Source organism: Salvelinus fontinalis, chromosome 6 (genome assembly GCF_029448725.1).
Source record: "Salvelinus fontinalis isolate EN_2023a chromosome 6, ASM2944872v1, whole genome shotgun sequence".
Lineage (NCBI taxonomy): Eukaryota > Metazoa > Chordata > Actinopteri > Salmoniformes > Salmonidae > Salvelinus > Salvelinus fontinalis.
In genome coordinates this window covers 80,164,813-80,188,528 of record NC_074670.1, presented here as the reverse complement: position 1 = coordinate 80,188,528, position 23,716 = coordinate 80,164,813, and the positions used below count along the sequence as shown (strand labels likewise).

The window sequence follows — 23,716 nt, the reverse complement described above, 5'->3', positions numbered from 1 at the left end:
ATTAAAACACAGCTCATATTAAATTTTTTGGGCAAAATGCCATTTCTTTTCAGCATTTTCATTCAACGTTTGATTTCAGCGACGCGCCCCAACAGGCAGTAAATACGTCACTGGTGCGCGCCTTATTTCTTCCTTTCTCTCGTCCTAAAGATGGCGGCAGGGGTGAGTAAGATGGAGAGATGCCTTGTCACTTAATTGTTATTTGCTTTTCAGCAACCATCTGTACAAAATCGCCCCCATCCGTCCACTTATCCATTACCCTTTAGTATATCTGACACATTTAGCCACTTTAAACTTCATTGCTATGTTTATTTTTTACCCCCTATAAAGTATTCCTTGACGATGCAGCATAATAGCATTTGCGATGGTAAAATGACGCCTCTTTCCGTACCTTGTGCCACGTTGTGTTCTGCAGAGTCCGTGGCGAATAATGAATGAAATTACTTGCTGTCGATTTGGTATCTCCTGCGTGTCATGGCTTATTTACAGATTTTATTTGCAAAGTATACAAATATTGCCATCTGGAGTCTCTGGGTAGCATACTTGTGGCTACTTAGCTAACTAGCAACGTACTTAATGGAAAGTAGGTGGTACTAGCTAACAGTAGGTATCAAACTAACTAGTTCGCTTGCTGTTTGGATAGGATTGTGGTCAACTTTAGGGGTAAGCCACTACCAATGCAGGATATTCATTATGATTGCCTAAGCATCTTTGTGATCCGCAAGTGATGTGCCCTAATGACTTGGCATAACTTTGACTTTAGCAAGCTCAGTAGCCAATGCAAGGAAGTGAGATTTAAAGGGGTGTAACCTCTGCCTGCATTGGGTGTAACAATGGGCATATCGGCCGATAAAGCTTACATATCCTGTACATTCCCAACACCAACGGTCTAAGTGAGTTGCTTGTTGTATAGCTGTTGTGAGATATTAGGAATACATTTTTGGCACTGGAATTGAATTTTTAAAATATTTTAAGCTGTTTTACTGATATCCTTCTGATGTATTTTGGCTATGCATTATTCAAATGTTTTTACCAGCAATCAGCTTCTAGGCTAGCCCAAAGCCTGACAGATGGCGATATTCAGTCGTTTCATCTTACCGTCCGAAGTTGGTGTATACAGCTGGCAATACAACCCTATCCCCCGTGGTTAGCGCATAAAACATCCATTCAGTGACTAATATCTAAGAATGCAAGTCTCGGATCTGGCGTATTACATTCAGCCAATCGGGCTGCAGCAGTCTTGTTTACCACTGGCTAAAAGCATGGCACAACATAAGGAAGTAGTATTAGCTTAAAAATCTTGGTAAACTATTAGCCTATTTCTGCACATTATAAGTGTAGCAATGAGCACAGGACAGTAGGCGATACGTGCACATTTTCCAAAATGCAATCAAGTTGCTGGAACACAACATTCTCAAAATAGACCGCAAATGTGATGTCTTTTAGTGCTTTATTATAAAGGTAAAACAATTTATGGTGAAAATTATCTTCACCAAATTTGGTATTTGACTGCGGTCATGAGTTGTGACGTAACAGCTCTACTAAGTAGGACTAGGCTTTTTATCTGTGGCTGGGGAGACTGTCCCATACTGTAGGGTGTCTACACACTGCCCCAAGTGGTTGAAAACAAGATTTCATTACATTACACTTCCTTGTGTTATAAAATACATTTTACCAAGACAAATATAATTATTCATGTTCTGAATCGTTTGCAATCTTTCTCTAACACGTCAACATTATATTTAAAGAAAAAAAAAAAAAAAAAAGTAGAATTTTGTAACCTAATACAATCGTTCATAATCCCAGAGCGGCGCTGCTTTCTCACACGGTCTTGATGATTTTACATGTTGTGGTTAACGTCTGCAAAGTTGTTTCCTCAGGTCGCTGAATTAACATGACATGAGCTGAATTCAATGTAAAAGGCAATGAAAATAAAAAAGCTTGCTGTACGCTCAGTACTCCGTTGACATTTTACAGAGATAGGCTTGTTTTTTTGAGAAATCATTGAAAAAAAGAACAGGAATTTGGCATTAATATGAAAGGCGTATGCTAAATTATTAAAATACTAAATTTTTTATTTATTTATTTGACTTTTATTTAACTTGGGTTAGCCTAGTGGTAAGAGCGTTGGACTAGTAACCGAAAGGTTGAAAATTCAAATCCCCAACCTGACAAGGTACAAATCTCGTTCTGCCCCTGAACAAGGCAGTTAACCCACTGTTCCTAGGCCGTCATTGAAAAAAAGAATTTGTTCTTAACTGACTTGCCTAGTTAAATAAAGGTAAAATAAACTATGCATGTCATGTCTAAAAATCAATATCTATTTGTCCTATGTTTTATATCCGCCGGATTCAAGGTGAAAGATGAGTTCAAGGGTGAGCCTGTCAGCCTTAATTTTCTCACAGCATCCAGCCTAGCTGACGCGATGCTTTTTTCCAGATCATTTTTTTACCAGTTCATTTTTTCTCTGGCCTCAATTGATTAAGTCACCCTAATTTTGGTCATCCTACAAGGGTAAAAACTCCCAATAAGTTTTGTTATGTACACAATTAACATATTAATAACATAATTTGACCCATTGGTCAAAAGATGTTTTTGATTGAACACCCTGCGTAGCCTACTGTTAGAAACCACTAGTTATGTAGGTACTAGAGATTCTACCAGTTGTTCCTGTCTAAACCACCAGCTGGATCTAGAAGCACTACTGTGTACAGGGTTTTCCTCCCCATTTAATATAGTTGTGATGGTTCTCCCTTCTGTAGACTCTGTACACGTATCCAGAGAACTGGAGAGCCTTCAAGGCTCAGATTGCAGCCCAGTACAGCGGTGCAAGCCTCAAGGTACTACACGTTTAACCTGCCTTATCATATTTATTCTTATTGCCCTGTGATTTGTTTTTAAATGTTGTATTTATATTGTTTTTACTACGGCTGTAACGATGACAACGTAACTCTGTTTACACAAGCAGCCCAATTCTGATCATTTGCCACCAATTCGTAATTTGACCGATCAGCTCTATTGGCCATAATTGGGCAAAAGGTAAGAATTGGGCTGCCTGAGTAAACGCTGCCTAATTTCTCTTGGGATGAATAAAGTATAATCTTGTCTTAAGGTGGCCAGCAGCGCCCCTGCCTTCACCTTCGGGCAGACGAACCGTACCCCCGCCTTCCTCAACAACTTCCCCTTGGGCAAGGTCAGTTTCTGTATCCATTTTGTAATGTGATCCATCTGAAATGGCACCCTATTCCCTACACCGTGCACTACTTTTGACCAGGGTCTTTATATAGGGAATAGTGTGCCGCTTGGGATACTAACACGGTTTACCTTGTACACATCCTTGAACTTGGATGATAAGATGTTGTACTGTCTGTGTTAGCAACGCTATATTCCCAAAAATAGTTTATATGATGCAATGATGTTTTGAATTTCTTCACCTGAAATAATCATGAAGTTTTCTTGAGCTTTTTAACCCTGAGCATCAGACATAAACATTTGCTATTGGTTGGTGTCTCCCATCTAGGGACAGGTGTTGAAAATGGACTCCCAACGAATCAAATAAATGACTGACTCTGTTTTCCTTTTTTAAACTGTTCCCCCTCGCCAGGTTCCAGCTTTTCAGGGCGACGACGGCTTCTGTCTTTCCGAGAGTAATGCCATTGCTCACTACCGTAAGTCTGCTTTTCACATCCCGTCTTTTTCTGCATCTGGAGTAGACAAATGGAACCCTGTCCTCTATATAGTGCACTACTGTTGACCAGGGGCCGTAGGGTAGTGCACTACTGTTGACTAGGGGCCATAGGGTAGTGCACTACTGTTGACCCAGGGGCCATAGGGTAGTGCACTACTGTTGACCCAGGGGCCATAGGGTAGTGCACTACTGTTGACCCAGGGGCCATAGGGTAGTGCACTACTGTTGACCCAGGGGCCGTAGGGTAGTGCACTACTGTTGACTAGGGGCCATAGGGTAGTGCACTACTGTTGACCCAGTGGCCATAGGCTAGTGCACTACTGTTGACCCAGTGGCCATAGGCTAGTGCACTACTGTTGACCAGTGGCCATAGGCTAGTGCACTACTGTTGACCAGGGGCCATAGGGTAGTGCACTACTGTTGACCCAGGGGCCATAGGGTAGTGCACTACTGTTGACCCAGGGGCCATAGGGTAGTGCACTACTGTTGACCAGGGGCCGTAGGGTAGTGCACTACTGTTGACCAGGGGCCATAGGGTAGTGCACTACTGTTGACCAGGGGCCGTAGGGTAGTGCACTACTGTTGACCAGGGGCCATAGGGTAGTGCACTACTGTTGACCAGGGGCCGTAGGGTAGTGCACTACAGTTGACCCAGGGGCCGTAGGGTAGTGCACTACAGTTGACCCAGGGGCCGTAGGGTAGTGCACTACAGTTGACCCAGGGGCCGTAGGGTAGTGCACTACAGTTGACCCAGGGGCCGTAGGGTAGTGCACTACAGTTGACCCAGGGGCCGTAGGGTAGTGCACTACTGTTGACCCAGGGGCCATCGGGTAGTGCACTACTGTTGACCCAGGGGCCATCGGGTAGTGCACTACTGTTGACCCAGGGGCCGTAGGGTAGTGCACTACTGTTGACCAGGGGCCGTAGGGTAGTGCACTACTGTTGACCAGGGGCCGTAGGGTAGTGCACTACTGTTGACCAGGGGCCGTAGGGTAGTGCACTACTGTTGACCAGGGGCCGTAGGGTAGTGCACTACTGTTGACCAGGGGCCGTAGGGTAGTGCACTACTGTTGACCAGGGGCCGTAGGGTAGTGCACTACTGTTGACCAGGGGCCGTAGGGTAGTGCACTACTGTTGACCAGGGGCCGTAGGGTAGTGCACTACTGTTGACCAGGGGCCGTAGGGTAGTGCACTACTGTTGACCAGGGGCCGTAGGGCGGTGTTCGCTCAAAAGTCGGGTCTGCTGGGCGCAAACTTGGAACGTTGTGAAAATTCTGTACAACTTCTGGCGTGCGTTTACTGTGAACACTAAGGCTGTACCAGCTTTAAGTTAATGTGTAACCGATGTGAAATGGCTAGCTAGTTAGCGGTGGTGCGCGCTAATAGCCTTTCAACCGGTGACGTCACTCGCTCTGAGACCTTGGAAGTAGTGGTTCCCCTTGCTCTGCAAGGGCCGTGGCTTTTTTTTTTGCGTACTAAATCTTGCATAGTTTTGTTTTGGTATGTTGGATTGAAAGTGACTAATATTGCGTTGATTCGATCACAATTCCCACAGTAAAGGGAAACGTTGATAGTGTTAACTAATGGGGGAAAACTCTAGAAAGGAGAGTGAAGTTCAATATTGTTCTTCTCTGTGGGGGGGGGGGGGCAGATATTTCTTCTGAGCGCTCATCTTAGAGGGAACATTGTCCATACGGTAGTTACAATGACGGCCTACCGGGGAACAGTGGGTTAAGTGTCTTGTTCAGGGGCAGAACAACAGATTTTTACCTTGTCCGCTCTGGGATTTGAACCAGCAACCTTTCAGTTACTGGCCCAACGCTCTAACAACTAGGCTACCTGCAGACGGGTGGCCAGTTACCCTCGTCCTCCTCGATAGCTGCCCTCATACAGTGTTCGGTTTCCAACTGCCCCAGTTCATCGCCTGAATGCTACTAATCAGCTGTCAATCATAAACTTGATTGGCTGCATCGGGTGTTTGTCTGGGGTTGCAACCTTGGGTCTTCAGCCCAAGGTGGCAGGGCTGAAAGGCAGTGGAAATGTTTGGGGGGGGATTCAGTCCATTTTTGTATTGTAAAGAGGGACTTTTCAATTAATTGCAATTCATCTGATCACTCTTCATAACATTCTGGAATATTTGCAAATTGCCATCATACAAACTGAGGCAGCAGACTTTGTGAAAATGTATATTTGTGTCATTCTCAACTTTTGGCCACGACTGTACATTGTAGAGTCATCAGCATACTTTACCTCCCTGACTGGGGATTTCATTCTAGAGGAACAGTTTCTGGGAAGTGAATCCTGTGTGGTCTTCAATACATCTACATCCTTCTGTGTGAACTGAAGGCTTGTTTTAATGTCTTGTACATCTTTAGTTAAGTCGTCCAGCCGTTGGTAGAATCCATGATCAAAGTTATTTTCCTGCTGAAGTATCATTTCCTTTTAGAAAACTTACTGCTTCTCCAAGAGTTCACGTACCTTCCCAGCAGAGATGTAATCCTTGTCTTTTTCCCGAAGGCGTGATGGTAAAGATGGTAGGACGAGTCCTCTATTCACTCTGTGAAATGAGAGACGCCAGCAGTGGTCCTAAAACCGAGACAAATTGAAATCGGTGGTCCTAGCCACAAGGGCTAACTGCTTAGCGTGCTTGGTATCCAGTTTAGCGTGCTTGGTATCCAGCTTAGCGTGCTTGGTATCCAGCTTAGCGTGCTTGGTATCCAGCTTAGCGTGCTTGGTATCCAGCTTAGCGTGCTTGGTATCCAGCAATAGTAGCCCAGGTTGCCTAGCTTGATTGCTAGCAGCTAGGCTAGCTGCTTTACCAATGTATTACCACCTTGTTAGAGCTAGGATCCCTGGACATATATTGGCGGTCCCAGCGTTAACGCTAACTGCGTCCCAGGATCCAGATATGAATAGGGAAACTACTGTAACCTTTTTATTAGCCAACTAGGTAGTTTATTGTTAAAGTAAAAAATAAACCGAATTTCTAGTATTGTACTGCGCGAGATGGCGGTGTTAAAATCTTATGCTTAAACGTTGGAATCATTGAAGGGGGTGGGGTGGGACTACTACGGTTAGCAAACAGTTAACATAACACTTTAATATTTTTCCTTATCAATGGCAACTGTTTAGATGGTTCACAGGCTCTTGACTCAAGTTAGTAGTTCAGTCCTTTAGGATTGGAGACTCCATTTCCCCTGGTCCAGCACCACAGTGTTTTATTTACATTTATACATTTAAGTCATTTAGCAGACGCTCTTGTCCAGAGCGACTTACAAATTGGTGCATTCACCTTATGACATCCAGTGGAATAGCCACTTTACAATAGTGCATCTAAATCTTTTAAGGGGGGGGTCAGAAGGATTGCTTTATCCTATCCTAGGTATTCCTTAAAGAGGTGGGGTTTCAGGTGTCTCCGGAAGGTGGTGATTGACTCCGCTGTCGTGAGGGAGTTTGTTCCACCATTGGGGTGCCAGAGCAGCGAACAGTTTTGACTGGGCTGAGCGGGAACTGTACTTCCTCAGTGGTAGGGAGGCGAGCAGGCCAGAGGTGGATGAACGCAGTGCCCTTGTTTGGGTGTAGGGCCTGATCAGAGCCTGAAGGTACTGAGGTGCCGTTCCCCTCACAGCTCCGTAGGCAAGCACCATGGTCTTGTAGCGGATGCGAGCTTCAACTGGAAGCCAGTGGAGAGAGCGGAGGAGCGGGGTGACGTGAGAGAACTTGGGAAGGTTGAACACCAGACGGGCTGCGGCGTTCTGGATGAGTTGTAGGGGTTTAATGGCACAGGCAGGGAGCCCAGCCAACAGCGAGTTGCAGTAATCCAGACGGGAGATGACAAGTGCCTGGATTAGGACCTGCGCCGCTTCCTGTGTGAGGCAGGGTCGTACTCTGCGGATGTTGTAGAGCATGAACCTACAGGAACGGGCCACCGCCTTGATGTTAGTTGAGAACGATAGGGTGTTGTCCAGGATCACGCCATGGTTCTTAGCGCTCTGGGAGGAGGACACAATGGAGTTGTCAACCGTGATGGCGAGATCATGGAACGGGCAGTCCTTCCCCGGGAGGAAGAGCAGCTTCGTCTTGCCGAGGTTCAGCTTGAGGTGGTGATCCGTCATCCACACTGATATGTCTGCCAGACATGCAGAGATGCGATTCGCCACCTGGTCATCAGAAGGTGGAAAGGAGAAGATTAATTGTGTGTCGTCTGCATAGCAATGATAGGAGAGACCATGTGAGGTTATGACAGAGCCAAGTGACTTGGTGTATAGCGAGAATAGGAGAGGGCCTAGAACAGAGCCCTGGGGGACACCAGTGGTGAGAGCGCGTGGTGAGGAGACAGATTCTCGCCACGCCACCTGGTAGGAGCGACCTGTCAGGTAGGACGCAATCCAAGCGTGGGCCGCGCCGGAGATGCCCAACTCGGAGAGGGTGGAGAGGAGGATCTGATGGTTCAGTGTCGAAGGCAGCCGATAGGTCTAGAAGGATGAGAGCAGAGGAGAGAGAGTTAGCTTTAGCAGTGCGGAGCGCCTCCGTGATACAGAGAAGAGCAGTCTCAGTTGAATGACTAGTCTTGAAACCTGACTGATTTGGATCAAGAAGGTCATTCTGAGAGAGATAGCAGGAGAGCTGGCCAAGGACGTCGCGTTCAAGAGTTTTGGAGAGAAAAGAAAGAAGGGATACTGGTCTGTAGTTGTTGACATCGGAGGGATCGAGTGTAGGTTTTTTCAGAAGGGGTGCAACTCTCGCTCTCTTGAAGACGGAAGGGACGTAGCCAGCGGTCAAGGATGAGTTGATGAGCGGGGTGAGGTAAGGGAGAAGGTCTCCGGAAATGGTCTGGAGAAGAGAGGAGGGGATAGGGTCAAGCGGGCAGGTTGTTGGGCGGCCGGCCGTCACAAGACGCGAGATTTCATCTGGAGAGAGAGGGGAGAAAGAGGTCAGAGCACAGGGTAGGGCAGTGTGAGCAGAACCAGCGGTGTCGTTTGACTTAGCAAACGAGGATCGGATGTCGTCGACCTTCTTTTCGAAATGGTTGACGAAGTCGTCTGCAGAGAGGGAGGGGGGGGGGGGGGATTCAGGAGGGAGGAGAAGGTGGCAAAGAGCTTCCTAGGGTTAGAGGCAGATGCTTGGAATTTAGAGTGGTAGAAAGTGGCTTTAGCAGCAGAGGCTGAAGAGGAAAATGTAGAGAGGAGGGAGTGAAAGGATGCCAGGTCCGCAGGGAGGCGAGTTTTCCTCCATTTCCGCTCGGCTGCCCGGAGCCCTGTTCTGTGAGCTCGCAATGAGTCGTCGAGCCACGGAGCAGGAGGGGAGGACTGAGCCGGCCTGGAGGATAGGGGACATAGAGAGTCAAAGGATGCAGAAAGGGAGGAGAGGAGGGTTGAGGAGGCAGAATCAGGAGATAGGTTGGAGAAGGTTTGAGCAGAGGGAAGAGATGATAGGATGGAAGAGGAGAGAGTAGCGGGGGAGAGAGAGCTAAGGTTGGGTCGGCGCGATACCATCCGAGTAGGGGCAGTGTGGGAAGTGTTGGATGAGAGCGAGAGGGAAAAGGATACAAGGTAGTGGTCGGAGACTTGGAGGGGAGTTGCAATGAGGTTAGTGGAAGAACAGCATCTAGTAAAGATGAGGTCAAGCGTATTGCCTGCCTTGTGAGTAGGGGGGGAAGGTGAGAGGGTGAGGTCAAAAGAGGAGAGGAGTGGAAAGAAGGAGGCAGAGAGGAATGAGTCAAAGGTAGACGTGGGGAGGTTAAAGTCACCCAGAACTGTGAGAGGTGAGCCGTCCTCAGGAAAGGAGCTTATCAAGGCATCAAGCTCATTGATGAACTCTCCGAGGGAACCTGGAGGGCGATAAATGATAAGGATGTTAAGCTTGAAAGGGCTGGTAACTCAAAGGAGGAATTCAAAGGAGGAGATAGACAGATGGGTAAGGGGAGAAAGAGAGAATGACCACTTGGGAGAGATGAGGATCCCGGTGCCACCACCCCGCTGACCAGAAGCTCTCGGGGTGTGCGAGAACACGTGGGCAGACGAAGAGAGAGCAGTAGGAGTAGCAGTGTTATCTGTGGTGAGCCATGTTTCCGTCAGTGCCAAGAAGTCGAGGGACTGGAGGGAAGCATAGGCTGAGATGAACTCTGCCTTGTTGGCCGCAGATCGGCAGTTCCAGAGGCTACCGGAGACCTGGAACTCCACGTGGGTCGTGCGCGCTGGGACCACCAGGTTAGGGTGGCCGCGGCCACGCGGTGTGAAGCGTTTGTATGGTCTGTGCAGAGAGGAGAGAACAGGGATAGACAGACACATAGTTGACAGGCTACAGAAGAGGCTACGCTAATGCAAAGGAGATTGGAATGACAAGTGGACTACACGTCTCGAATGTTCAGAAAGTTAAGCTTACTTTGCAAAAATCTTATTGATTAAAATGATACAGTACTGCTGGAGTAGGCTGGCTAGCAGTGGCTGCGTTGTTGACTTTGTTTGAACGTGTAGCTGGCCAGGTAGCCTCGATAGCTGGCTAGGTAACCTCGGTAACTGGCCAGATAATTAGTCTAACTACACAAATGTCCTAAATACAAGGATATAGATATGTATCTAGCTAACACTAGCCAGCTAACACTACACTAATCAAATCGTTCCGTTGTAATGTAATAGTTTCTACAGTGCTGCTATTCGGTAGAAGTTGGCTAGCTAGCAGTGTTAGCAGTGTTAGCGTGTTAGCGGTGTTGACTAGCAGTATTGACTAGGTAGGGGAACGGCAGCGCGGCGGACGAAAATAGCTGGCTAGCTAACCGAAAATTACTCTAGACTCCACAGTTATCTTAGATACAAGGACAGCAAAGACAACTGTGTAACTACCTAACACTACACTAATTAAGTCGTTCCGTTGAATGTAATAGATTCTACAGTGCTGCTATTCGGTAGCTAGCTAGCTAGCTAGCAGTGTTGATTACGTTACGTTACGTTAAAAGGACGAAAATAGCTGGCTAGCTAACCTAGAAAATCGCTCTAAACTACACAATTATCTTTGATACAAAGACGGCTATGTAGCTAGCTAGGATCAAACAAATCAAACCGTTGTACTGTAATGAAATGAAGTGAAAGTGTGATACTACCTGTGGAGCGAAGCGGAATGCGACCGGGTTGTTGAATGCGGAAGTAAGATAAGGAGTTAACACCAGTGACTCAGTGGGAAAGCCATACTGGTAGAGTATCTGCTCTGATCCTTGATACAAGTCATGACTGGACTGTGTTTTCTAAGGCCAATGGGCTGGAATGTTCACCAAAATCGCTATATCCACTTTTTTTTTTTTTTAAACATGGGATTGGAAAAAATACAGATCACGCAGCATTTTGCTTGGATTCACCGCCCCTTTGGGACGGCATTACCTGTTATGAGCTGAGCCCACGGTCTCTCATTGTATGTACCGTCTTCTCATCGTATGTACCGGCGTCTCATCGTATGTACCGGCGTCTCATCGTATGTACCGGCGTCTCATCGTATCTACCGGCGTCTCATCGTATCTACCGTCTTCTCCTCCAGTGAGCAATGAGGCCCTGCGTGGCAGCAGTCCCCAGGCCCAGGCCCAGGTGCTTCAGTGGGTGAGCTTTGCCGATGCTGAAATCATCCCTCCAGCGTCTGCGTGGGTCTTCCCCACCTTGGGAATCATGCAGTTCAACAAACAGGTATGTACTGTTACCATTGTATTCTGATGCTCTTTATTGAAATTACACTGTAGATGAACAGATGTCACAAGCAAGGTGGGAAATTAACCTTTTAATCTACCAGCCACACATGATTGTTTATCAGCAAAATATTATTTAATTTTTCGTTTACTTTATGTAGCTAGCTAACAAATTCAAATTGGGACCGCAAACCATCCCAATTTGGTTTTAACGTTCATACCCATAGTCTGTATTGCTGTTAACATTCTCTAGGTGTTGTGAGAGATACATTAAGTCACATGCTATAGCAAACATCTGAGATGTGCCGCATGGTGGTGGAGGCAATGGGCAACGTAACTTCACACTGGTAGTATAACATGACAGAAATTCGGTTAGGTGACTAATGCTAAATGAGGTGTCTTAGGAGCCAACTTATCTGTTCTGGTTTACGGTTACTCTGCTCAATTTGGTGCCATGTCTCTCACCCTGTAGCCTCTGGTCATGCATAATCTAATGTATCCATTGTAAATGTAATGCATTGCGTCCCCCCCCCCCCTCCTTCTCCTCCAGGCAACAGAGCAGGCCAAGGAGGAGGTAAAGAAGGTTCTGTCTGTCCTCAACCATCACCTCAACACCAGGACCTTCCTGGTTGGAGAGAGAGTCAGCCTGGCTGATATCAGCGTGGCCTGCAGCATGATCTGGCTCTTTAAACAGGTTTGACATTCTGTTATGACCACACATACCCTAGGGGCTTCATGTCCTCTGACTTAGTCCAGGTGGGTGTTTCCCTGTCCGTTCCTCAAGAAAGTACCTCTTGAACTGCACACATTTTTTTGCTTCAGTTAACAAATCAATGGCTTGTTGAATCAGGGAACCTTTTATATTTAAACATAGGCTATGTCTCCAAATTGGCTCCTTATTAAGTGCACTTTATATAGGGATGTGTTCCGTTAGGATTTACCAGAGACAGTAACCCTAGTGATGGACTAAAACACACCAGTGTTCCATTCAGGATGGTTTACCAGACAGTAACCCTAGTGATGGACTAAAACACACTAGTGTTCCATTCAGGATGGTTTACCAGACAGTAACCCTAGTGATGGACTAAAACACACCAGTGTTCCATTCAGGATGGTTTACCAGACAGTAACCCTAGTGATAGACTAAAACACACTAGTGTTCCATTCAGGATGGTTTACCAGAGACAGTAACCCTAGTGATGGACTAAAACACACTAGTGTTCCATTCAGGATGGTTTACCAGACAGTAACCTTAGTGATGGACTAAAACACACTAGTGTTCCATTCAGGATGGTTTACCAGACAGTAACCCTAGTGATGGACTAAAACACACTAGTGTTCCATTCAGGATGGTTTACCAGAGACAGTAACCCTAGTGATGGACTAAAACACACCAGTGTTCCATTCAGGATGGTTTACCAGAGACAGTAACCCTAGTGATGGGTTAAAACACACTAGTGTTCCATTCAGGATGGTTTACCAGAGACAGTAACCCTAGTGATGGGTTAACACACACTAGTGTTCCATTCAGGATGGTTTACCAGAGACAGTAACCCTAGTGATGGACGTAAACACACTAGTGTTCCATTCAGGATGGTTTACCAGAGACAGTAACCCTAGTGATGGACGTAAACACACTAGTGTTCCATTCAGGATGGTTTACCAGAGACAGTAACCCTAGTGATGGACGTAAACACACTAGTGTTCCATTCAGGATGGTTTACCAGAGACAGTAACCCTAGTGATGGACTAAAACACACTAGTGTTCCATTCAGGATGGTTTACCAGAGACAGTAACCCTAGTGATGGACTAAAACACACTAGTGTTCCATTCAGGATGGTTTACCAGACAGTAACCCTAGTGATGGACTAAAACACACTAGTGTTCCATTCAGGATGGTTTACCAGAGACAGTAACCCTAGTGATGGACTAAAACACACTAGTGTTCCATTCAGGATGGTTTACCAGACAGTAACCCTAGTGATGGACTAAAACACACTAGTGTTCCATTCAGGATGGTTTACCAGAGACAGTAACCCTAGTGATGGACTAAAACACACTAGTGTTCCATTCAGGATGGTTTACCAGAGACAGTAACCCTAGTGATGGACTAAAACACACCAGTGGTCCATTCAGGATGGTTTACCAGAGACAGTAACCCTAGTGATGGGTTAAAACACACTAGTGTTCCATTCAGGATGGTTTACCAGAGACAGTAACCCTAGTGATGGACTAAAACACACCAGTGGTCCATTCAGGATGGTTAACCAGAGACAGTAACCCTAGTGATGGGTTAAAACACACTAGTGTTCCATTCAGGATGGTTTACCAGACAGTAACCCTAGTGATAGACTAAAACACACTTTCAATGGAGATTGAAAAAACCAAGGAAGGGTTTTGAATCCAGGACTAGGCGTAATATGGGTCCATAAACTGGCCGATGTGGCTTTGATGTCTTTTGACTTAGCCTAGGGTTAGTATTTCTCTAGCCATTCCTCGAGGCAGAACCCTTTATGACTGCACATATCACATCTAGCTACAAACTTGACCAATGTATGGGAAACATTAACCTAAATGCTACATCTTATGTTTAGAGTAGTGGAGCTGTCCACGTGGTTTTAAATGTCCCTCTCCTCCTCCTGTAGGTCCTTGAGCCTTCCTTCCGCCAACCTTTCCCCAACGTGACCCGCTGGTTCCAGACCTGCGTCAACCAGCCCCAGTTCAAGACTGTGCTCGGAGAGGTCAAGCTCTGCAACAAGATGGCTCAGTTTGATCGTAAGGACCAACTTTAAAAGAAAGGATTCTTCCACACATTGTTCTAGTTCCATGATATATAAAAAAAAATGTTTTCTATGAAGAATTGTGTTGTATTTTCTGCACATTTTACACATTTTGATAGATTTCTAAATTAGAAATAATAGGACGTTTGTTTTCATGGAGAAGATGGAAAGGTGTTTTATATGAAGTAATTTGTCACCCACCCAAGACCGTACTATCATGACAGAGGCGTCCCCCCTCGTTGTGAAATCTAATCCTTGGGAGAATAACGCAGGACTTTGGCACAGGTTAAAGTAGACCCAATCTACAATAGTCTGACTAGAAGACCTGGGACAATAGTTGCTATATTATGAGCGGTGCCAGTACGCCCCTCTTCAAGCACCGATGTATGCTAATATTGTGATCAAATGGTAATAAGGTTTGTTTTGATGTTAAAAGATGCTAACACAAGGAAACACTTGGTGTAGTACACTACACTGGATTTGTTATTGAATGTCTTTATACTTCAGCCAAGAAGTTCTCTGACATGCAGCCCAAGAAGGACACCCCTCCCAAGAAAGACACCCCTCCCAAGAAAGAGAAAGCTGGAAAGGAGGCAGGCAAACCTCAGGAGAAGAAGGATAAGAAGAAGAAGGAAGAGAAGGAAGCTGCCCCCGCTGAGGAGGAAATGGACGAGTGTGAAGCAGCTCTGGCTTCAGAACCCAAAACAAAGGACCCTTTCGCTCACCTACCAAAGAGGTACATCATATGGCCATATATCAGACCTGAGGGTTATACTAATGATCTGGATCAATGAGTTAGCCAGCTAACTTGCCTAAGTATTGTGATATAACTTATTTTTCTTTTTTTATATAAAGATAAGCTTGTCATGGTGTAATTGACTCAACAATTTAAAACACTTGGGAGTGTTCTTGTGTATTTTTATTATGTTGTATTTATAAATAGTGTAGATGCAGGGCTCCCTCATAAAATAGATGAGACTATTTATAGTTATTTAAAGTTATAATCTAAAGTTATTTTGGGTTGTTTATCAAAGTTAGCTGGCTAACTCATTGATCCAAAGGGGGTATATTATAAAGCTGGATCAATGAGTTAGCCAGCTAACTTTGATTAGCAACCAGAAATAACTATAGATTTTGTGGTTCATTTAAAAAAGCTCAACTTTAACCTTTCAAACACCTTTGAGGACTGGAGGCTGTTCCAGAAGGCTGGATCATTGAGTTGGCCAGCTGTACAAAGTTGCTTGAAATAACTGAATCGTTTTTGAGGAATATACTTAAAATTGTCATGGCGTAATTATCTTCTACAAATGTAGCTTTTTTTCAAGGACCAATGCTGCCGTTTTTCATCTCGATATCAAATAATTTCTGGGTAACAATTAAGTACCTTACTGTGATTTTGTTTTAAATTGAAAGGGCTGAAAATGAACGAAACTAGCTTCGTAGCAAAAAGCAATTTTTCAAGCAAGGACTGTTTGAGTGGGTGACAGACGAGATGTTATTGGCAGAGTTTTGCAGCTCTCTTTCCTATTGGTCTATCTAATTTAATGCTTGGTGATGTCACCAGGCAGGCCGAAATTCCATCCCACCAAAACAGGCTGACATCAGGTGTTTTCTGTTTGGTTTTTCAACCAGTTCCTACACTAAAAGGGCATTAACATGTTTAAAATGGCACTATTATTCCAACCTCCGTGTGGAACTGCAGTGTTTGTGTATATATTAAACGCAGGAAAGTCACGCTTTTGACAACTAAAATCCCCTTTAATCAACCAAAAAATCCTAAATTACATGTGGCTATAAAAGTTAGTTGAATAATAATCCTGCTTTCTGGAATACTCCACTTGGTTCAAACCTGAGGTCTATCCTGACGGACTCCTCTCTGGGGGCTCTAGTACTGAGGTCTATCCTGACGGACTCCTCTCTGGGGGCTCTAGTACTGAGGTCTATCCTGACACTCCTCTCTGGGGGCTCTAGTACTGAGGTCTATCCTGACGGACTCCTCTCTGGGGGCTCTAGTACTGAGGTCTATCCTGACGGACTCCTCTCTGGGGGCTCTAGTACTGAGGTCTATCCTGACGGACTCCTCTCTGGGGGCTCTAGTACTGAGGTCTATCCTGACGGACTCCTCTCTGGGGGCTCTAGTACTGAGGTCTATCCTGACGGACTCCTCTCTGGGGGCTCTAGTACTGAGGTCTATCCTGACGGACTCCTCTCTGGGGGCTCTAGTACTGAGGTCTATCCTGACGGACTCCTCTCTGGGGGCTCTAGTACTGAGGTCTATCCTGACGGACTCCTCTCTGGGGGCTCTAGTACTGAGGTCTATCCTGACGGACTCCTCTCTGGGGGCTCTAGTACTGAGGTCTATCCTGACGGACTCCTCTCTGGGGGCTCTAGTACTGAGGTCTATCCTGACGGACTCCTCTCTGGGGGCTCTAGTACTGAGGTCTATCCTGACGGACTCCTCTCTGGGGGCTCTAGTACTGAGGTCTATCCTGACGGACTCCTCTCTGGGGGCTCTAGTACTGAGGTCTATCCTGACGGACTCCTCTCTGGGGGCTCTCGTCATTGGAAATGCCTCATAGCTTTACCCTCAAATCTACTGCCATTAGCCCTGTGGGATATTACTAATAATATTTTTAACTGTTTTTCGCTTTGTCATAATGGGGTGTTGTGTGTGTGTGTGTGTGTAGATGGATGAGGAAAAAACATTAATTGAATTAATCGATTTTAGAGTAAGGCTGTAAAGTAACTGTGGAAAAAGTTGAGGGGTCTGAATACTTTCCAAATGCACTATATATATATATAGGTGACTAGGAGTGTACAATCCCTCCCCCTGTTCTCCTGATTCCTCTCTCCTCTTCCTGCAGTGCGTTTGTCATGGACGAGTTCAAGAGGAAGTACTCTAACGAGGACACGCTGACTGTAGCCGTGCCCCACTTCTGGGAACACTTTGACAAGGAGGGCTACTCCATCTGGTACGGCGAGTACAAATTCCCCGAGGAGCTCACCATGACCTTCATGAGCTGCAACCTCATCATGGGTGAGATACCTACCACAGCCACCCATTGGCTCGACACCCACAGCCATCCATACCACAGCCATCCATACCACAGCCATCCATATGCTCTAACCACAGCCATCCATATGCTCTAATCACTGCCATCCATAGCACAGCCACCCATAGGCTCGACAGCCACAGCCACCCATAGGCTCGCCACCCATAGGCTCGACAGCCACAGCCACCCATAGGCTCGACAGCCACAGCCACCCATAGGCTCGACAGCCATAGGCTCGACAGCCACAGTCACCCATAGGCTCGACAGCCACAGCCACCCATAGGCTCGACAGCCACAGCCACCCATAGGCTCGACAGCCACAGCCACCCATAGGCTCGACAGCCACAGCCACCCATAGGCTCGACAGCCACAGCCACCCATAGGCTCGACAGCCACCCATAGGCTCGACAGCCACCCATAGGCTCGACAGCCACCCATAGGCTCGACAGCCACAGCCACCCATAGGCTCGACAGCCACAGCCACCCATAGGCTCGACAGCCACAGCCACCCATAGGCGCTACACCCACAGCCACCCATAGGCTCGACAGCCACCCATAGGTGCTACACCCACAGCCATCCATAGCACAGCCATCCATGGTTATGTCAACAGTTCATAGGGGCGACTCGATAGTAAAGGTTTGTCTTTCATGTTAATCTCACTTTTCACTCCGCAGTGCAGCTGTGTATTTCGTCAAGGATTTCACATGTAGCAATCATTGTCAAAAACGGAATGTTGGAGTATGGGGGGGAATGTCTGGGGGGGTACTGGGAATGTCTGGGGGGGTACTGGGAATGTCTGGGGGGGTACTGGGAATGTCTGGGGGGGTACTGGGAATGTCTGGGGGGGTACTGGGAATGTCTGGGGGGGTACTGGGAATGTCTGGGGGGGGGTTACTGGGAATGTCTGGGGGGGGGTTACTGGGAATGTCTGGGGGGGGGGTTACTGGGAATGTCTGGGGGGGGGTTACTGGGAATGTCTGGGGGGGGGTTACTGGGAATGTCTGGGGGGGGGTTACTGGGAATGTCTGGGGAGTACTGAGAGATGTTCATCTTTCAGGAATGTTCCAGCGACTTGACAAACTCCGCAAGAACGGCTTTGCCAGCGTGATCCTGTTCGGCGGGAACAACGACAGTAGCATTTCTGGAATCTGGATCTTCAGAGGACAGGACTTAGCTTTCACTGTGAGTTTCTGATTCCCCTTGGGCTGTTTGGGGTGGAAGGTCATTTTAGTAGACAATTCTTGTCCATTATTCCCCTGTGGAATAATAAAGTTGACTGAACAGTCTTGGGGATACACTGGGGACTTGTTTCCCAGACATATATTAAGTGTAGACCCAGGATTAAAGCTCGACAACAGCCAGTAAGATTTCAGGGCGCCAAATTCAAAAACACAGAAATACAATAATTAAAATTCCTCAAACATACAAGTATTTTACACCATTTTAAAGATTAACTTCTTGTAAATCCAGCCACAGTGTCCGATTTCAAATAGGCTTTACGACGAAAGCACACCAAAAGATTATGTTAGGTCAGCACCTAGTCACAGAACCATAAAGCCATTTTCCAGCCAAGGAGAGCCCTCACAAAAGTCAGAAATAGGATTAAATTAATCACTAACCTTTGATCTTCATCAGATGGCACTCAAAGGACTTCATGTTACACAATAAATGTGTGTTTTGTTCGATAAAGTTAATCTTTATGTCCAAAAACCTAATTTGAAATTGGCGCGTTATGGTCAGAAATGCATCGTCTCAAACAAACATCCGGCGAAAGTGCAGAGAGCCACATCACATTACAGAAATACTCATCATAAACATTGATAAAAGATACAAGTGTTATGCATGGAAATAGATAAACTTCTCCTTAATGCAACCGCTGTGTCAGATTTCAAAAAGGCTTTACGGCGAAAGCACACCTTTGCGATTTATGTTACGTCAGCACCTAGCCACAGAAAAACATACAGCCATTTTCCAAAGAAGGAGATGTCACAAAAGTCAGAAATAGCATTATAAATATTCACTTACCTTTGATCTTCATCAGAATGCACTCCCAGGAATCCCAGTTCCACAATAAATGTTTGTTTTGTTCGATAAAGTCCAACATTTATGTCCAAATACCTCTTTTTTTTGCGTTTTGGTTCACAAATCCAAACTCAAGAGGCGTGGTCAAGTCCAGGCGAAAGTTCAGATGAGAAGTCCAAAAAGTTATTACAGTTCGTAGAAACATGTCAAACGATGTATAGAATCAATCTTTAGGATGTTTTTATCATAAATCTTCAATAATGTTTCAACCGGACAATTCCTTTGTCTTTAGAAATGCAATGGAATGCAGCTCACTCTCACGGGCGCGCGAGACTGAGCTCATGGCAATCTGCCAGACACCTGGTTGAAACAGCTCTCATTCCCTCATCCTTCACAGTAGAAGCCTCAGACAAGGTTCTAAAGACTGTTGACGTCTAGTGGAAGCCTTAGGAAGTGCAATATGACCCCATAGACACTGTATATTCGATAGGCAATGACTTGAAAAACTACAAACCTCAGATTTCCCACTTCCGGGTTTGGTTTTTTTTTCTCCGGTTTTTGCCTTCCATATGAGTTTTGTTATACTCGGTCATCATTCAAACAGTTTTAGAAACATCAGAGTTTTCTATCCAAATCTACTAATTATATGCATATTCTAACTTTTGGGCCTGAGTAGCAGGCAGTTTACTCTGGGCACCTTATTCATCCAAGCTACTCACTACTGCCCCCCTATTCCCAAAGAAGTTAAACATTTAAATGTTCCCTTGACCAAGCTTTTTAGTCCTGGATTGAAGTTGATCTGTGTCTGGAGAACTGGGTCTAAGGGTATCAGAGAGAATTTGGGAGGTCTACTGCAGTTTCGAATTGAGAACCATATGCTACAACTGTATACATTTGAGTGACTTGGTTGATCTTGTTAGTCTCACCAAGCATTTATAAACCCTACAGGTTCATTCTGCTGTCCCAATGTTGGGAATTCAATGATTTGTGTGATTGCTTTTAGTTGACCGCCTATCATCTCTCTCTCTCTGTGTAGTTGTCTGATGACTGGCAGATTGATTACGAGTCTTACGCCTGGCGCAAACTGGACCCCGACAGCGACGAAACCAAGACCATGGTCAAGGAGTACTTTGCTTGGGAGGGTGAATTCAAACACGTGGGGAAACCCTTTAACCAGGGCAAATGCTTCAAGTGAGCAGCGTGGAGGATGATGGCACCATGACCCCTATACATCAACACCTTAACCTAAAGCCGTTCAACCACCTTAAACTGCACTTGGACCTTCTCTAACTGATCTTCAGTAGGAGTGGATTGTGTCTCAATGGTCCCAACAGAAGCGGTTGTTTTGAGTTGACAAATAAACATGTTTTCCACAATGCCATTTTCTGGATTTGTTTTTTGGTGATGGAATTTCCCCCCCAAAAAAAGTAATGGTACATGACTTGTTTTACTTTAGTCCATATTTGTTTTGTGGCCTTGTTGTATCCCATCACCTAGCAACCCTGTTTTTAAGCCTGAATTTACTTTCAATTCTAGCCAGAGTACCAGTATTTTGTGCCATCCCTGGTCAGTCATTATCATGTTTGGCTTAACAATGAGCAATGTATTTGGTAAGAGCACAAACAGATCTGGGACCAGGCTAATTCAGTGTAGAATAATAATTTTATCTTTTGGTGTAGCAATCATGGAGCTGAAATCTGGACAATGAATAAAGGGTTAAATTGCTGTAAAAAAATATTTGGTTGCGTACAATAAAGCCTTAATTTGGTGAAAAATAATTGAACATCTAGTGCTTCCTGTCCCTCGACCTTAGGATTCTTCCGTCCCTCCACCTCTTGATTCTTCTGTGCATACAGTGGATCTGTCCAAAGTAGCACCATATTCCTTCTACTTAAAGGTAACATTTTTTTATTTAACTAGGCAAGTCAGTTAAGAACAAATAATTATTTACGATGACGGCCAAACCCAGACACCGCTGGGATGATTTTGCACCGCCCTATGAAACTCCCAATCACAGCTGGTTGTAATAGAGCCTGGAATTGAACCAGAGTCTGTAGTAATGCCTCTAGCACTGAGATGCAGTGCCTGTAGACTGTTGCGCCACTGGGGAGGGTGCTACTTTTGAGCTGGGCTCATGGTGGTGTCCTGTGAATATATTCTCGACTAAATACCAGCCTTTTCCTAATTTGAGAATAATTGTATATGATTTAATTTGCATTCATTTTATGTGCTACATCAAACCAAGCTTTTGGTAAATAATTTGATTTCATCAATGCATCTTAAGGATTTGGAATTTTCTAAATTAGTCAAATAGTCATTCATTTCGGGAGCTAGTTTCAACACAAAGGCTACAAAATGGCAGCTTTGGTATTTAAATGAGCAATACTTTTTTTGGGGGGGGGGGGGTAGATGGTTGGGTCAAAATGGTGATGGTGCAGTATTTTTGTTTGTCCGCCAGGGGGCGTACAACCCATTGGATAAGATGCACTACATGACTAAAAGTCATGGGCATTAATATGCAGTTGGTCCACCCTTTTCCTGCTACACTCTATATACAAAAGTATGTGGACACCCCTTCAAATGAGTGGATTCGTCTATTTCAGCCACACCCGTTGCTGATAGTTGTATAAAATCGAGAACACAGCCATGCAATCTACATAGACAAACATTGGCAGTAGAATAGCCTTACTGAAGAGCTCTGTGATTTTCAACGTGGCACCATCATAATAGGATGCCACCTTTCCAACAAGTCAGTTTGTCAAATTTCTGCCCTGCTAGAGCTGCCCTGGGATAACTGTAGGTGCTGTTATTGTGAAGTGGAAACATCTAGGAGCAACAAGGGCCACACAAGCTCACAGCACGGGACCGCCGAGTGCTGTAGCACAAATCTGTCCTCGGTTGTAACACTCACTACCGAGTTCCAAACTGCCTCCTGGAAGCAACGTCAGCACAATAACAGTTTGTCGGGAGCTTCATGAAATGGGTTTCCATGGTCGAACAGCCGCACACAAGCCTAAGATCACCATGCGCAATGCCAAGCGTCGGCTGGAGTGGTATAAAGCTCACCGCCATTGGACTCTGGAGCAGTGGAAACGCGTTCTCTGGAGTGATGAATCACGCTTCACCATCTGGCAGTCTGACGAACGAATCTGTTTGGTGGATGCCAGGAGAACGCTCCCTGCCCTAATGCATTGTGCCAACTGTAAAGTTTGGTGGAGGAGGAATCCTGGTCTGGGGCTGTTTTTCATGGTTCAGGCCCCTTAGTTCCAGTGAAGGGAAATCTTAATGCTACAGCATACAATGACATTCTAGACGATTCTGTCCTTCCAACTTTGTGGAAACAGTTTGAGGAAGTCTCCTGTTTCAACATGACAATGCCCCCCGTGCACAAAACGAGGTCCAAAATGGTTTGTTGAGATCGGTGTGGAAGAACTTGACTGGCCTCAACCCCTTTGAAGTCCTTTGGGATGAATTGGAACACCGACTGTGAGTCAGGCCTAATCGCCCAACATCAGTCACCCGACCTCACTAATGCCCTTGAGGCTGAATGGAAGCAAGTCCTCGCAGCAATGTTCCAACATCTAGTGGAAAGCCTTCCCAGAAGAGTGGAGACTATTATAGCAGCAAAAGGGGGACCAACTCCATATTAATGCCCATGGTTTTGGAATGAGATGTTCGACGAGCAGGTGTCCACATACTTTTGATTTGTCCTCAAGTGAAAGTACAAAGAAAATGAACCATCACCAAAATTGCCCTATTCGTTTTTAACAGTCAACATTCAGGTCTGACCACTCCACAGCCAGACCACTCACTGGTTAGTTAACCAGCTTCCTACAGCATGGTTATAAAGAGGAACACAGAACAGATCCTTTGCATTCGTGTTGCATATTGTCAAGGCCTCAGGCTTCACTTACATCTCCATGCCCTAAGTGGCAGTGCAGGGAATGTTTTCAATTTGTCTCACTAGTCCAACAACATGCATGTCAGTCTTTCCTTTTTGACGGTTGACGAAATGAACTTCTTCTGTTCTACTTTCCATGAGAAATATTACTGTAATGAAAATTCCAGATTTCTGCATAATCAAATAGCATTAATTTTCAGACACCCATACATACCCCACAAGACATGCCACCAGGGGTCTCTTCACAGTCCCCAATTCCTAAAATGATTTCAAAGCACAGTATTATACAGGGAATTAAACTCTTTCATCTCCCACTACTCTAGAAAACAGTAAAATCACCAAGAAAAATTGACAACCAGATCTCCTGAAATGGTGGTGACTTGAAGGGGACATAAACACAAATTAGACACGAATTTTTGTTGTATTGTTTTATTATTAAAAAAATGTTATATCGTATTTTTAATTTGTGTGACTGGCAAATTTTCCGATTAATATTTAAAAATCTGCATAAAACAATATAGACATTTTCCCATCAGAGATGTGTTTCCATCAAACTAATTTATTGCGGATAAAAGGTTGTGGGTGATGACGTAATGCACAT

At 45.4% G+C, this 23,716-nt stretch overlaps 1 protein-coding gene and 1 non-coding gene across 2 annotated transcripts; both read left to right on the top strand.

The window, feature by feature from the left end:
* Positions 1-122: 122 nt before the first annotated feature.
* On the top strand, positions 123-20,590 carry LOC129858515 (elongation factor 1-gamma). Its single transcript, XM_055927813.1, has 11 exons — positions 123-162; positions 2,763-2,840; positions 3,113-3,193; positions 3,605-3,668; positions 11,216-11,358; positions 11,908-12,051; positions 14,004-14,133; positions 14,646-14,874; positions 17,003-17,175; positions 18,250-18,374; positions 20,251-20,590. The coding sequence occupies exons 1-11, from the start codon at positions 151-153 to the stop codon at positions 20,407-20,409; spliced, it is 1,338 nt and encodes a 445-aa protein (XP_055783788.1). The 5' UTR covers positions 123-150; the 3' UTR covers positions 20,410-20,590.
* Positions 3,408-3,480, top strand: LOC129858717 (small nucleolar RNA SNORD36). Its single transcript, XR_008760071.1, has one exon. It is a non-coding gene; the product is annotated as a small nucleolar RNA SNORD36 (small nucleolar RNA).
* Positions 20,591-23,716: the final 3,126 nt, after the last annotated feature.